Source organism: Polyodon spathula, chromosome 22 (genome assembly GCF_017654505.1).
Source record: "Polyodon spathula isolate WHYD16114869_AA chromosome 22, ASM1765450v1, whole genome shotgun sequence".
Lineage (NCBI taxonomy): Eukaryota > Metazoa > Chordata > Actinopteri > Acipenseriformes > Polyodontidae > Polyodon > Polyodon spathula.
Window position 1 is genome coordinate 28,336,120 of NC_054555.1, and position 15,484 is coordinate 28,351,603.

The window sequence follows — 15,484 nt, forward strand, 5'->3', positions numbered from 1 at the left end:
CGAGAGTGTTGATGCCTCTTTATTTCAGGACAGAACGGGCAGGTTCTTGGACCCACACTCCTCTCCAGTGCACTTCAAGAATCACGCCAGCGTCACAATGAGTGTCACAGCCGGCTATGGAGTTGTCCGAACCGATAATGAAACCGGTTCCGACTACTTGGCGGTCAACAATCCAGCCGATATCGCTGTCATCGTGATTTACTTCATTGTGGTTTTGGCTGTAGGAATTGGGGTGAGTAGGGCTGCGTCTGGAATCGCGGTTATTAGCTGTGAGATTGGTGCTGCTTTATCACTTTATTGTTTCGGAACACTTTTAAAATGCTTAATCAAACGTTTTCAACAAAAGGGATGTTATTGGAAGCATCTGGACTATAGTTCAGTGTCTCTTAATTGGGCAAAGCAGTTGACTTTCTGTGATTGTGTATGAATGACAAGATCATGCTGATGAGAGTGATGCTGACCAATGGATGAACTTCCATTATCCCAATGAATTAGGATCAGGGGCTGTTCAGATAATCAAATTGTTCTGATAAACAAATTATTCTGATAATCAAATTGTTCTGATAATCGAATTGTTCTGATAATCGAATTATTCTGATAATCAAATTTTTCAGATAATCAAATTGTTCTGATAATCGAATTGTTCTGATAATCAAATTGTTCTGATTATCGAATTGTTCTGATACTCGAATTGTTCTAATAAGCAAATTATTCTGAAATCGAATTGTTCTGATAATCGAATTGTTCTGATAATCAAATTGTTCTGAAATCGAATTGTTCTGATAATCGAATTGTTCTGATGATCGAATTGTTCTGATACTCGAATTGTTCTGATACTCTAAGTGTTCTAATAATCAAAAGATGAATTGTTCTGATAATCGAATTGTTCTGATAATTCTGATACCTGTAAGTATATAACCTACAGTATTGCACTGTTCTGTAGATGCCAGAGACGTTTTCTTTGCAAACAGGGCAGAGGAGCTGTGTCTCTCTGTTTCATTGCATTGTGCCCTGTGTGTGTCTCTCTGTTTCATTGCATTGTGCCCTGTGTGTGTCTCTCTGTTTCATTGCATTGTGCCCTGTGTGTGTCTCTCTGTTTCATTGCATTGTGCCCTGTGTGTGTCTCTCTGTTTCATTGCATTGTGCCCTGTGTGTGTCTCTCTGTTTCATTGCATTGTGCCCTGTGTGTGTCTCTCTGTTTCATTGCATTGTGCCCTGTGTGTGTCTCTCTGTTTCATTGCATTGTGCCCTGTGTGTGTCTCTCTGTTTCATTGCATTGTGCCCTGTGTGTGTCTCTCTGTTTCATTGCGTTGTGCCCTGTGTGTGTCTCTCTGTTTCATTGCGTTGTGCCCTGTGTGTGTCTCTCTGTTTCATTGCGTTGTGCCCTGTGTGTGTCTCTCTGTTTCATTGCATTGTGCCCTGTGTGTGTCTCTCTGTTTCATTGCATTGTGCCCTGTGTGTGTCTCTCTGTTTCATTGCGTTGTGCCCTGTGTGTGTCTCTCAGTTTCATTGCGTTGTGCCCTGTGTGTGTCTCTCTGTTTCATTGCATTGTGCCCTGTGTGTGTCTCTCTGTTTCATTGCATTGTGCCCTGTGTGTGTCTCTCTGTTTCATTGCATTGTGCCCTGTGTGTGTCTCTCTGTTTCATTGCATTGTGCCCTGTGTGTGTCTCTCTGTTTCATTGCATTGTGCCCTGTGTGTGTCTCTCTGTTTCATTGCATTGTGCCCTGTGTGTGTCTCTCTGTTTCATTGCATTGTGCCCTGTGTGTGTCTCTCTGTTTCATTGCATTGTGCCCTGTGTGTGTCTCTCAGTTTCATTGCATTGTGCCCTGTGTGTGTCTCTCAGTTTCATTGCATTGTGCCCTGTGTGTGTCTCCCTGTTTCATTGCATTGACTTTTCCCGATCCAGGATCTTCAGGAGCTCCTTGCAATGCACTTGTATCACTGTTCTTTGTGCAGTATTGGAAAGAGACTCTCAAACAGGGCTGAGCTCCAGTGTTAGGATCTGGTACTCCTTCGGTTGCACAACCTTTTATTCAGCTCTGACCTTGGAATGGGTCATGCGTCAAATCAATGTGATTGAGAGATAAGATTAATATGGCTTGCTGATGATTGTATCCTGTGAACTTTTACCAGGAAAAAAAACCCAATCATGTCACCTCCATAACTGTTAGACATTAGTCCAGCAGTACTGAGAAGATAGAAAAGAGAAAACAACACATGCCACCATGCAACTGAAATGCTGCTTCACTTATAAAAGTAATCAGAAAATACAACAAGAAAACCCCATCTCTGATTGACTACCCCTCTACTGTATCCATGCTGTCTATTTCCAACACCTCCAGTGTGTCCTTTCAAAAGAGCACTGCAGTTCCGTTATCACAGATCACCAGAGTCAAGTCACAGCAAAGTGTAATAAAGCAAACTGAAAGCATGGTAAAGCATAGGGAAGCATTGTAAAGCACAGAGAGGTCTGGTAAAGCATAGGGAAGCATTGTAAAGCACAGAGAGGTCTGGTAAAGCATAGGGAAGCATTGTAAAGCACAGAGAGGTCTGGTAAAGCATAGGGAAGCATTGTAAAGCACAGAGAGGTCTGGTAAAGCATAGGGAAGCATTGTAAAGCACAGAGAGGTCTGGTAAAGCATAGGGAAGCATTGTAAAGCACAGGGAGGTCTGGTAAAGCATAGGGAAGCATTGTAAAGCACAGAGAGGTCTGGTAAAGCATAGGGAAGCATTGTAAAGCACATAGAAGCATTGTAAAGCACAGAGAGGTGTGGTAAAGCATAGGGAAGCATTGTAAAGCACAGAGAGGTCTGGTAAAGCATAGGGAAGCATCGTAAAATGTGAAAATGCATGGGAAGACTGCAGAAACAGCGTGCAGAAACAGTGTGCAGAAACAGCGGGGCTAACGTTTCTAAGGGTTGACTTGTACAGTACCCAGACTATGCATTCAGCAGTGCAGCAATGGCTTTCCCATTCACTGACCCCCCCCCCCTTGTTCCATCCACAGGCCATGCTGAAGACCAGCCGCGGGACGGTGGGGGGGTTCTTCCTGGCTGGACGAAGCATGGTGTGGTGGCCAGTGAGTACATGGAGAAGTATCATTCACACAATTTCTAATCAATGGTATTTATTTCAGGATTATGGAGTATGGATAAATGATGAGGCATTCGGCTCAAACCATGATGTTAACAGAATTGTAGAAGTGATCAGGCTGCACTCACACAGTGTATAATACACCCTCCTGCAATCAGCCACTTTCAGATTGGTTGCCAAGCAGCAGCGAGCAGAGATATTGATATCGAAGCTCACTCAGTGTTCTGGGATTATCACTTGGTAATTGCGTTTGCATGTGAAAGCTGCAATGATCTGGAGACGTCTTTTTGAATGTCAATAGATAAACTGGCTTTGCCTTGCCGGTCCTAATGCCCAGCAGTTTTGAATGCAGCGTTGTGTAACACGGTTCTGCCTGTGTTAATCACAAGCTCGCTGCCTCTCTGCTAAAAGCAGGCTGGATTGAAAATTGGATCAGTTAATAATTACATGGTGTTGCTGTAGTACAACATTTAGGCTTAATAATTTATAGCAGGGTGTTAATTATCCTTTAAAAAGGTTTTGAAATGCACACGCTCTACTTCAAAGACCACAGCTCGTCATGATATGGTCTTTTTTTGTTTTTTTAAATGGGAACTACACTGTAAAAAAAACAAAACTGCTGATTTTACGGTAAAAAAAAACAAAAAACTAGCAGCTGGGTTGCCAGTAACATACCGTATAAAAAATCATAGTGCATCATATTACGGTAAGGCTTTCTTGATAACCGTCATTTATACAGTAAAAAAACAACAACTTTATCTGGTGAGAGAATTAATGTATCAATAATGTTATTACAGTAAAACCGTATAAAAACAGCATCAGACATGTGTTTACATACATCAGGGTCACCTCAGATTTAGTTCATAAACTACGAAACTGGCAGCATTGAACTGAGCAGGGAACGGAGATACAAATAAAGGGAATAGAACCTGCCACACAAAAGATGAACAAAACACACAAAATAGTGAGGGAACACAAAGGACATGTACATGTAATTGTTCAACCGCACATCATATTTAACACACAATAACACATATAACACTGTTGAAACACTACTGTTTGCAATCAGCCCTGCAACGGATTCTGGGATTCCAGTTTTAACGTAATTAGATGTACTATCGACGGTATTTAACCGTCAACGCTACCTATGTTTTTTTAAAAGAAATGTGGTCTGTTAAAGCAACGGAAAATATCTGTTTTTACTTTTTTTAATGTAAAAAGCTGTTTTTTGGGGTTTTTTTTTTAAAGGAAAGGTTCTGTAGAAATAAACGTATTTTATTATTTTTAGTATGAAGGTAATTTACTGTTAAATTGAAGGTAAATTGTCATTTTATAAGAGAAGGCAATTTACCTGCACTGTTTACCAGAATTTAAGGATATTTTTCAGTGTACAGAGTAGCCTACACCCGAAGCGGGCAATTAGAAACCCTCTCCACACCAGCCCAGCCCTGATCACTGCAAACCCCTTGACAATACATTAGGAGTTGTTAGGTAGCATTGCTTCATAGTAATCACCACAGCTGTTAGACATTGCCAAGTCATTTCACATCATTTCCTTCTGTTACCCCAACTCTAGCCTCCACTATAACCTAATCTTTCTGAACAGGCATTACTGGGTAACAGGGAGAATCACACAGGCCATTACCTCATGAATTACTCTGCAATCACGCTCGCTGTTCTATTTGAACTTTATTTAATCCATCAAAACAGACCACCCTCAAACGTTTTTTATACACAGCAGACGGAATCAGCGTCTATTGACTAGCCCCGGTCTGAATGATCATGAAAGCAAGAGGCCACATGTGTGATACAATTATACAACAGCAAGGATTTCAATAGGCTACTGCGTGTGACGTCACAGTCGTGGAGCTGGGTCAGGGTGTTCTGCTCGTCTTGTGTGGGTTCTAGAAAGAACCATTCACACACACAGAGGATTCTACAGTATATACCGGGTTCAGATAGAGCTATTAGAGTTCATAGCTGGGGTTCTAATGCTTCTAGAATAAGCTATCCACTGCACAGAGACACATTCCTAGCACAGTCCTTCCTTTGAAGAACGTCATGTTCCTAGATATCAATTTTATTATCAACAAGCAAAAGATACAGAATGTCATTTCTATATCTTTACAGCCCTTTAATAAAACTTGCATACAAAACTGGACCAAGGGGTTGAAGTCTTTTTATTCCCAAGTGTAATTTACGTTTTAGAAATCCAGTCAAACTTGTATGTATGCAGTCGTGTATATTTCAGCAGACAGACTGTCCTGTGTTGAAAGCTGCTCTCTTTGTCACTCATTCCAGATCGGAGCCTCTCTGTTTGCCAGCAACATTGGCAGTGGGCACTTTGTGGGGCTGGCAGGGACCGGAGCTGCCGCTGGGATCGCTATCGGAGGGTTTGAGTGGAATGTGAGTGCTGTGACCTTCACTTAGCCCAGTTAGAGACCAGTATCTCACTAGATAAAGGGAAATCATATTCAACAACACACCGCTGACTCGCTTTATTCCGAACTGTCACACTATAGAAATCTAAAACTATTGTGAAAGCCAGGTAAAGCACAGAGAAGCCTGCTGTAAAGCACTGTAAAAACATGGAAATACTCCAAGAAACGGAACAAGTAATGTGTTTAGTATTTATGGATGACTGTAAAAACATTGCTTCATGGTGCAGTGCTGCATATGCATTGTTATAGGCATTGGAGGAAATCCAAAATGACTGTGCTAGACATGTGTATAAAGGAACCCATAATAAAGTTAGCGATCAGCATATTCACCCAACATTCTGGAAACATTCCTCTCTGAATGTGTCTCTGTGTCCCGCACAGTCCCCTCTGAATGTCTCTCTGTCCCACACAGTCCCCTCTGAATGTGCCTGTCTTTGTGTCTCTGTGCCCCACAGGCCCTGGTTTCTGTCGTGATTCTGGGCTGGCTCTTTGTACCGATCTACATCAGAGCTGGGGTAAATATTTCACTCAGCATGTAAAAAAAGTTTTCAAAATTTGGTAAAAGTTTTCAGGTCCAACAAATGTGTGTGTGTGTGTGCGTGCGGTGTGTGTGTGTGTGTGTGTGTGTGTATGTGTGTGTGTGTGTGTGTGTGTATGTGTGTGTGTGTGTGTGCGTGTGTGTGTGTGTGTGTGTGTGTGTGTGTGTGTGTGTGTGTGTGTGTGTGTGTGTATGTGTGTGTGCGTGCGTGTGTGTATATGTGTGTGTGTGTGGACAACACGTGTGCACATGTATGTGTGTGTGTGTGTGTATGCTGTGTGTGTGTGTGTATATGCATGTATGTGTGTGTATATGTGTGTGTGTGTGTGTGTGTGTGTGTATGTGTGTGTGTATGTGTGTGTGTGTGTGTGTGTGTGTGTGTGTGCGTGCGTGTGTGTGTGTGTTTGTGCTGCCCTGCAGGTGGTGACCATGCCAGAGTACCTGAAGAAGAGGTTTGGAGGCCAGCGGATCCGAATCTACCTTTCAGTCCTGTCCCTCTTGCTGTACATCTTCACCAAGATCTCTGTGAGTCCTGGACATAACTTCGGCTTTTAAATCAGGGTTTTAAATCTCTTTAATCAGTGAGCTCGACCAGTCGGTAATCAATTAATCAGATCACGCACTTGGTCTTTAAACTGACTGTTTAATCAGAGCACATGACGATGAATCTGTCATCTGTCTCGTAAGTCAAGTTCCGTGTAGTTAACCAGAGTAAGCAGGGACTATTAATTAAATGAATACCCAGCAGGTTGCTATAATGAGGTTTATATATATATATATGGTTCCAGCCTTGAATCCATTCACCAATTATAATTAAACCAAATTACAGAATAAAGAAACAAAACATGTTAATTAACAAAGTTACAGAAATGAAGAAAATGTTCATTAACCAAAATAAAATGAAATAAACAATGAATTGTTCTGGCAGTAACAAGCAATACAAGACAATGAAAAGCTTTTAATCCCGATTGGAAACCTGCTTTAAACATGGTCCTTCCAACAGACACACTGACTGCCATTATGTTACCAAAGACTCCTGTAGTAATCCACACCAGTGGTTGTTGCATACCCAACAATTAAACTGGTAGAAAGGTGAACGGGTTCATTACCAGCTTAATGAACCCATTTTCTCCAGTGGAACAGGCCCTTCAGCTGGTGAATATTGCTGGCTTGGTTTTAAGTCATTAAAAGGATTCCCTCACAATCGTTTAGCCGATATTTAAAGGAAATAGACTGGTTCAATATCCACTACGGTCTCTGCAAGGAAGAGAAAATAACTCAAACACAGCTGACTCGCAGCATATTAAATGAACAGTACTTTGTCTATCAATGCTGGTTTATTGTTTACTGAAAACTATTCCTTTATTCTCTAATTGCTACAGCGTTAATCTTGTATATTACACACTCGTGTTTTTTTTTTTTTTTTTTTTTTTTTTTTTTATTTATTCTTTTCCTTATTTCTTTAGTGGATTACTAGAGGAGTCTTTGGTAACATAATGGCAGTCAGTGTGTCTGTTGGAAGGACCATGTTTAAAGCAGGTTTCCAATCGGGATTAAAAGCTTTTCATTGTCTTGTATTGCTTGTTACTGCCAGAACAATTCATTGTTTATTTCATTTTATTTTGGTTAATGAACATTTTCTTCATTTCTGTAACTTTGTTAATTAACATGTTTTATTTTTCTTCTTTTTTCTGTAATTTGGTGTAATTATTATTGGTGAATGGATTCAAGGCTGGAGCCATCTAAATATATATATATATATATTACCTCATAAGCAACTTGTTGTGTATTCATTCAATTAATACTCCCTGCTTACTCTGGTTAACTACACAGGACTTGAATAGGATGATGGTATTTCTGGTCCTGGTATTGCGGTTAAGTTAAATAATTTGGTAGGACATTAATTACTATCTGGCATGTCCTGATTAATCAGTAGAAGAGACCAAGGACTCCAGTCACGTTCACAGAAATAATTGCATGATGAGTCTTTTAAATTCAAACTAAGGAATACATCACTAGTTGTATTAATGAAGTGTTGCTCTCGGGAGTAAGGGTCATTACGTGTGTGTGTATGTGTGTAGTAACCTCTCATGCGAGGCTCCCTCATCCAGTCCCTCCTCGTGAATCGGGGTTTATCATTACCGAGATGGACCCTGATGCTACTTTCTAAAGCCACACCCTTTGCTGGCTCACTTACGATGTTCTGATAAGGATTAGTGGGGTATCAACTGGGATCAGATCCGCTTGTTTTCAAAAAGAGAAGGTTTAGTGTATGGGAAGAGAGCAGACAGAATGGAAAGAGACGCGTGCCCCTCTCTTCACGGCTTGGTGGTAACTGTGCACTTCTGTTCTAGTCCTAAAAACGGGTTGGAAAATATATTCTTATTTGCTTCTTCTGTGTCGACATTCAATTACACATTCTGCGAGGAAAAATTTCAGCACACCTGGAAATGCCAACTAGGAGTATTTTGAATGAAAAACACAATTGTTTCATAGCGCTATTGAGTCACACTGCTGCATTAGCTAAATAACTCTGAGAAGTCCTGATTGCGTGAATAGCGTGCTGTGAGCTTTTTTTTTATTGAACCCCCTTTTAGCGACACAGCATTATCACGGTATGTACTCCACGAGTGTATCGTTTTTTTGTGTGAAAGGAAACGCTGCACATGCTACAAAGGTTCCTCCCTTGCAGGCGGACATGTTCTCTGGTGCCATCTTCATCCAGCAGGCCCTTGGTTTGAATTTATACCTCGCTGTGGTGCTGCTGCTGGTGATCACAGCTCTGTACACTGTCACAGGTGAGTCTGGAGCAGGTAACAACGTGCAGCTATGCACAGAGCAGTGGAGCCTGGATTCAAGGGGCTGCTATATTATATTAGATTAAGGTCCACACAGTAACTCACTTGGATATTAAATATCACCCTTCTATATCTTTATAACCCACTTTGGACAATCATTATGTGCAGGTGTGATGATGTCGGCAGGTATATTACTAGACAGCCGAGTTCAGCCACTCATGCACAGTGAATTAATGGAGCAGAAAGATCGCTCTGCATTTGATAATAAAATGTTTACAGAAAGCGTTCAAGCTCTTGGTTTTCATGCCGTGGTACAGTGGAGGTGATCCACAGTTCAGTCAGGAAACTTATTTATTAAAGCTTAGATTACAGTATACATATTTTCACACTGCATTCTTTGGCCTTTGGCCTCTCCTTTCGAGGTGCACCTGCCCATACGTTAGCTTGCTGGTAAGTGGAGAGGCTGGCTGTAGGGAAGAAATGGGCAGGGGGCGGGACAGCTGCCCTCCCCAGTTAGATGAAGCCAAAAAGCAGATGGAGTCTGGGGAGGATGAAGAGGCGAATTGATGCACAGCAGGGATGGAATGCATTGAGGAAAGATATAAATCCCTTCTTTGATGATCATTGGACCTATCGCTTATCGAAAGACCAGTAAGATACTAGCTGTTCAACTGTTAATGATTTATGAGTATTGGGAGCTCCTGGATTATGCTTCATGTTGACGTGACTTGATCTAAGGTGAAGTGAGTTCCTTGCCTGAAACCATCACCTTGCTTCATTCATTCCCCTGGGCTGATACTCAGAGGAGAAAGTCCACCCTTTCAGCAGCAGCAATCAGTGTAATCTATGCAAAATAAAATAAGCTGTTTCAGTCTTTATCAGGTCAGAACCTCCTTCTGTCATAAACTTGACTTTGTTGCAAAACACACAAAGAGACACTCAACTTCAGTCAGGTGAGAAACTAGATCCTTGACCCTCTGTTTTACCAGGTGAAGTATTAACATTTAAAACACTCAGAGCTTTAAACCCACAGTTTGATTCTGGAGTGACACCATGTGAGATTGGGCAAGCGGCATGTCATCTCACCGGGAGTGGGCAGCATGGGGAAGGGCAGTGTATCACACCACAGCGGCCGGTGGTGACGAGCTTCTTATTCCAGAGTGTCTTGTTTCGTAGCTGGGTAAGAGGTGTGATGGTTGCTGTGCTGTTCTTGCTCTCCCCTGTCAGGCGGCTTGGCGGCTGTGATTTACACAGACACTCTGCAGACCATCATCATGGTGGTGGGATCCTTCATCCTCATGGGGTTCGGTGAGTCCACACGTCTTCTGGTCCTCTTTTGCTCTTTGCCTTTTGGCCTGAAGTAAGTTTCACATGCATTAAAAATGTAGGTTCACTATTTAACGTGAAGCCACATATTTATAATGTGCTCACCAGTAAGGGCTGGCCATCATAGTCAGGTCTCATAGTACAACTTACTGAATCCATTAATAACTTTCAGCAAAAGAGGGGCGTGGGATCAGTTACCCTGGAAAATTCACTTTCCTTCTAACACTTTATAGAGTTTTTTTTTTCAGAATGCAGTTTTGGTCGAGGAAGATAAGATCATGAGGAATTGTTATTTTTAAATCTCTTTCAGGTTTTTATACGGTCGGAGGGTATGATGCCTTTGTGGAGAAGTACATGAACGCCAAGCCCTCCATCATCACGGAGGTGGGGCTGAACATCAGCGCGGCCTGCTACACCCCCCGCCCCGACTCCTTCCACATCTTCAGGGACCCCATCACAGGAGACCTGCCCTGGCCAGGCCTGGTCTTCGGACTTTCCATCCTGGGGACCTGGTACTGGTGCGCTGACCAGGTGAGGGGAGAGCAGGGAAGGGGAGAGAGTGGGGGGACTGAGGGGAAGGACAGCTGAGGGATAAGAGGATGATCAAGAGCTGGTGGAGGGGAGAACATGGAAGAAAAGAAGGGAGCAAGGTAGCAGGGGAGGGGAAGAGGCTGGGGAGAGAGCAGGGGTGACGAAGCAGGAGGTGAGCGGTGATGAACACATGCTCTTCCCATAGTCCCATAGTTGGCAACTTTCTCGAATGTTTGTGTTCCTTAAAGAGTCTAAAATAAACACATTGGTGCTAGTATGAGGATTCCCTTGTTTAAGAAGCTCCCAGTTAAGTTATTAAGTTGCCCCCCCCCCCCTCTCTCTCTCTCTCTCTCTCTCTTTCTGTTTCACCAGGTGATTGTGCAGCGGTGCCTCTCTGCTAAGAACATGTCCCACGTGAAGGCTGGCTGCATCCTGTGTGGCTACCTGAAGCTGCTGCCCATGTTCCTCATGGTCTTCCCAGGCATGATGAGCAGGATTTTATACACAGGTGACTGCCTACTTATGTGTCCGTCCACATGTGCAATACAGCAAACCAGCAGGGCTGCAAATAAACCCGTAGCTCTGGTTGTAAACTGAGAGCTACGTCTTCCTTCTGCAGTTTGTTGATTGTTACCCCCTCTGCTGACCCTGGCTCGCCATGTTAAATGTGTAACCCTAGGGGTGGATCCCGTGCCTTCCCAAACCCTATCAAAGAACGAAGTTTGAAAGAGGCTTTAATCTCACGACTGTAGGATGGGTTCAAGATAGCCTTGTAGATGTTAACCATGGTACACCTGCACAGTAATTTTGCAGTGCACACTATGGGTTACCATAGTTTTACTGCATGTGCATGTGATTTACCATGCTTGACCATGCTTTGCCATGTATTCACTTTGCTAGCTCTTACCGTGGAATAATTGCCACCCCAGCTTGCTTATTTTGCGGTTGTTTTCAGATGTGGTGGCATGTGTGACCCCCAGCGAATGTCAGAAATACTGCGGAGCTTCGGTGGGCTGCAGCAACATCGCGTATCCAAAGCTGGTGGTGGAGCTGATGCCGAACGGTGAGTAACAAGCTGCCCGCCATGCAGAGACCAGTCCAGAGAGCCATGCTGGCCAAGTGCCCTGGGGAAAAGATTCATATCTCAATGGAACCTCACCATCAAACATAGGTCAGATCTGTTAATAGGAACCAAACCGAGTTTCAGATAAACCCTCAATTCATTATTCAAGCCTGTTAAATGACTGAAAGTTCCTCCCTATAACTTCATGGATACTTCTGAACCTCCAGACTCAGGGGAGTGTGTGCTCTCTGTGCCCTGTCTCGGCAGGTCTGCGGGGGCTGATGCTGTCGGTCATGCTGGCCTCCCTCATGAGCTCCCTGACGTCCATCTTCAATAGTGCCAGCACGCTCTTCACCATGGACGTCTACACCAAGATCCGCAAGCAGGCGTCCGAGCAGGAACTCATGCTGGCAGGAAGGTGCGCTGTGATCTCACGCTAGCAGGAAGGTGCAGCGTGGGGTCCTCCTCTTGAAGGATTTTCCTTTCACAGGGCTGACAGTCTGGTTCTTGTTTCATGGCCCAGCATGTTTTTCTCTTATCATAACCTGTTTTTTTGTTCGTTACGGGCCACTACCTGAAACCAGCAGGACCCAGCACTTGTTTTAGTCATCCAGTTTCCTCCTGTATTTTGCAGAATCTTCATCCTGGTTCTGATTGGTGTCAGCATCGCGTGGATCCCCATCGTGCAGTCTGCACAGAGCGGACAGCTCTTTGACTACATCCAATCGATCACCAGCTACCTGGGCCCGCCCATTGCCGCTGTCTTCTTATTGGCTATCTTCTGCAAACGAGTCAACGAGCAGGTACGTGGTTGCTTCAGAGGGTTGAGTGACAGTGACAAGCTTTCTCAAGCTGGTCTCTTTTTTCTGAGTTGATTTATAAACCAATAAAGAGGCACGTCAGTCTTACCAGTAGTTGTCGGATAAGACTACCACGCAAGATGTTTTAAAAGTGAACACGCTACATAAATGGCTAAGATTCAGTATTCCGTCCTCGCTGGTGTGAGTTCACCCCCATGCCTGTCCTGCTGATCTGTTTGCAGGGTGCTTTCTACGGGCTGATCCTGGGGCTGCTGATAGGACTGGCACGGATGATCACAGAGTTTGCCTATGGCACTGGCAGCTGCGTGACCCCCAGCCAGTGCCCCAAGATCATCTGTGGCATCCAGTACCTCTACTTCGCACTCATTCTCTTCGGCATCTCCTGCATCATCATCCTGGGGGTGTCCCTGATGACGAAGCCCATTGAGGACAAACATGTGAGCAACCAGACTACCAGCAGGGGTCCGAACCCTACTGCTGCAGTCAAAGACATTGGCATCAAATTCACAAACCGTTCGGGGAAAGAAGCAAACGTGTTTGTTAACATGTTACCAAAAAACACTCATTAACATTTAATGAACCCAAAAGGGGCTTGTTAAATTAGGGGTGACGTAATTACACTGTTAGACATTTTTAAACAGGTGGGATAAAGACCCATTATCTGCAACCATTACAATCCATTATAATTAATCAACGGAAAGGTATTACATATTTATTAATAATGATAACAGGGCAGTGTAAGCAAAACATGTGCTCTTTAAAAGACACGTTTGATGTACTTTTTAAAATATTGTCTGAAGCTCCGTGTGATTTAAATGCTCTAATAACTGTTATTCGTTGTCAATGAAAGCTTTCTCAGTGTTTTCTAAATGGATCTGTAAACCCCAGGTGGGTTGTTTCTGTTGCATGCTTTTGAAAGCGTCCCTCCCTGCACCCTCTGTCCCTCGCAGCTGTACCGGCTGTGCTGGAGTCTGCGCAACTCCACTGAGGAGAGGATTGACCTGGAGTCTGACAACTGGACAAGCCCAGAGGAGGAGCCCCCCAGCGAGAACCCCGGTAACCAAGCACGCTTTCCTTTGTCTGCCCTCGTCTTTATTTTCATTTGTGTTGAGCTTCTGGGGAAAGAAATGATATGTCTATTTGTTATAGTTGATGCAACTTGTATAATCTTCAATAGTTGTTGCATTGCTGTCTGAAAAGTAGCCTTTGCAGTCTCTTGCGCATGTGTATAGTGAGCTGCTGTTTTTGGAATGGAGTAGGTTCCACAGTGATATATACATCATTGTTGCAGACTGTGGGCTCTCTTCACAAAGCTTTAATGCATCACTCGTTTAAGGAGCGTTTGTTTAAAGTCTCTTTTGATATTCACGAAACTGCTCTTTCGTGATGCTGTTCTACATTTCAAGTCCCCTTCAACCCGGGCGCTTTGTTTCTCCTTTCGTAATGTTAATATATAAGCTTTTGAAAGTATGTCCCCCTGTGTGGAAGGCAGTCAGTCCAGGCAGCATCCACACTCACATTGCATTTCCTCGCTTTTAATTCCAGAGCCCCCTCAGGAGGTGGGCTGCTGTCGCAAGGCCTATAACTGGTTCTGCGGGTTCGAGCAGCAGTCTGCGCCGCGGCTCAGCCCTGAAGAGCAGGCAGCGCTGGACAAGAAGCTGACCGACACCTCGGAGCACCCGCTCTGGAAGAACGTGGTCAACGCCAATGCCATCATCCTGCTCGCTGTGGCAGTCTTCTTACACGGCTTCTTTGGATGAGAGGCAGCATTGTGAAGAGATCCTGCCTCCGTTCTGATAGCCAGGTCTCGCTGTGGCGTTAGTGCAACAGGGCTGTGAGCAACCTGCTGGAGACGAGCACCCCTGGACCTGTCCTTTTGAAATAAAAATCGATTCTACAGAAGAAAAACAAATATATATAGAATGGTATATATTTATACAGGGTCATTTTTATATTTCCTATATTTTTCCCCCTGTATTAAACACTATGATTCCGCTGACTGAGTAAATCTATTGCTGTTTTAATGTCATGCTACCTTTAAACACCTTATAAAACAGTGCATGCAACCCATAGTGGGATATCATTGTACTGTATAGCATCCCTATCGTGCACCTGACATGAAAAACATGAAAAACATGTGCAGAGAGCAGCAAGCACTGTGTCATTCAACCTTAAAAAACATTACAATATGTACGCTGGGGGACCTTCTGCACACAACATTCTGGAGTATTTCAGTACAATTCCTATAGCAAAGCTGCATATCCTAATGCTCACAGTAGCACGCTAGAATTTCCTAGCGTGATTGCTAAGCGTACAGTGGAAAAATGAAAACCAAATCTTTTCTTAATAAATCAAATTCATGTACAGGAAGAGTCTGAGCTTCCCACCTCCCACATGTGTAACAGAAACCAAACAAGTGTCCCATACAATGAAGTAAAGTAAATGCATGGGTTTACACTGCCTATTGTTTCCCAGGCAGATCTGGTGTAAAGTGAAACCATGGTTTTCTGGATACAAAAAGCTTTTCAGTAATCTTTAATAAACGTCCTTGTTCCTGGTTTGCTCAGTCTGTGTTTTTGTGAGTCACGATGCATGCTTGGTTAATAACAACATTTACATAGGGTTAGGGTTCATTTTCTCAGCCTCAGTAGAGCATAACCAAACTCCAGGTGAGCAAAACACCTCAGCAATCTAGCGCCATCTAGAGTCAAACACTGCTTCCTGCGTTCATCAGAATACAGTGGCTGTAGTCTGAGTCCAGTACTGTTACCCAACATCTATATCAACGAGTTAGCAACGGTGTTGCAACAGTCTGCAGTCCCTGGACTCGCTTTACACGACAAAGAAATTCAATTCCTGCAGTACTGTCAGA

The 15,484-nt window shown here is 43.5% G+C and overlaps 1 protein-coding gene across 1 annotated transcript; it reads left to right on the forward strand.

Annotated features, from left to right (window-relative positions):
• Positions 1-15,169, forward strand: slc5a1 (solute carrier family 5 member 1). The gene is made up of 15 exons (XM_041222743.1): positions 1-232; positions 3,009-3,080; positions 5,396-5,500; positions 5,991-6,050; positions 6,494-6,598; positions 8,766-8,871; positions 10,099-10,179; positions 10,508-10,728; positions 11,101-11,236; positions 11,684-11,791; positions 12,059-12,209; positions 12,426-12,594; positions 12,834-13,049; positions 13,563-13,668; positions 14,158-15,169. The coding sequence occupies exons 1-15, from the start codon at positions 98-100 to the stop codon at positions 14,370-14,372; spliced, it is 1,986 nt and encodes a 661-aa protein (XP_041078677.1). The 5' UTR covers positions 1-97; the 3' UTR covers positions 14,373-15,169.
• Positions 15,170-15,484: the final 315 nt, after the last annotated feature.

Coding starts and splice junctions, on each gene's coding strand:
- slc5a1 (XM_041222743.1), top strand. CDS start 98: ATGAGTGTCACAGCCGGCTATGGAGTTGTCCGAACCGATAATGAAACC. Junction 8,872..10,098: donor AGCTCTGTACACTGTCACAG/GTGAGTCTGGAG, acceptor CTCCCCTGTCAG/GCGGCTTGGCGGCTGTGATT. Junction 10,180..10,507: donor CTTCATCCTCATGGGGTTCG/GTGAGTCCACAC, acceptor AATCTCTTTCAG/GTTTTTATACGGTCGGAGGG.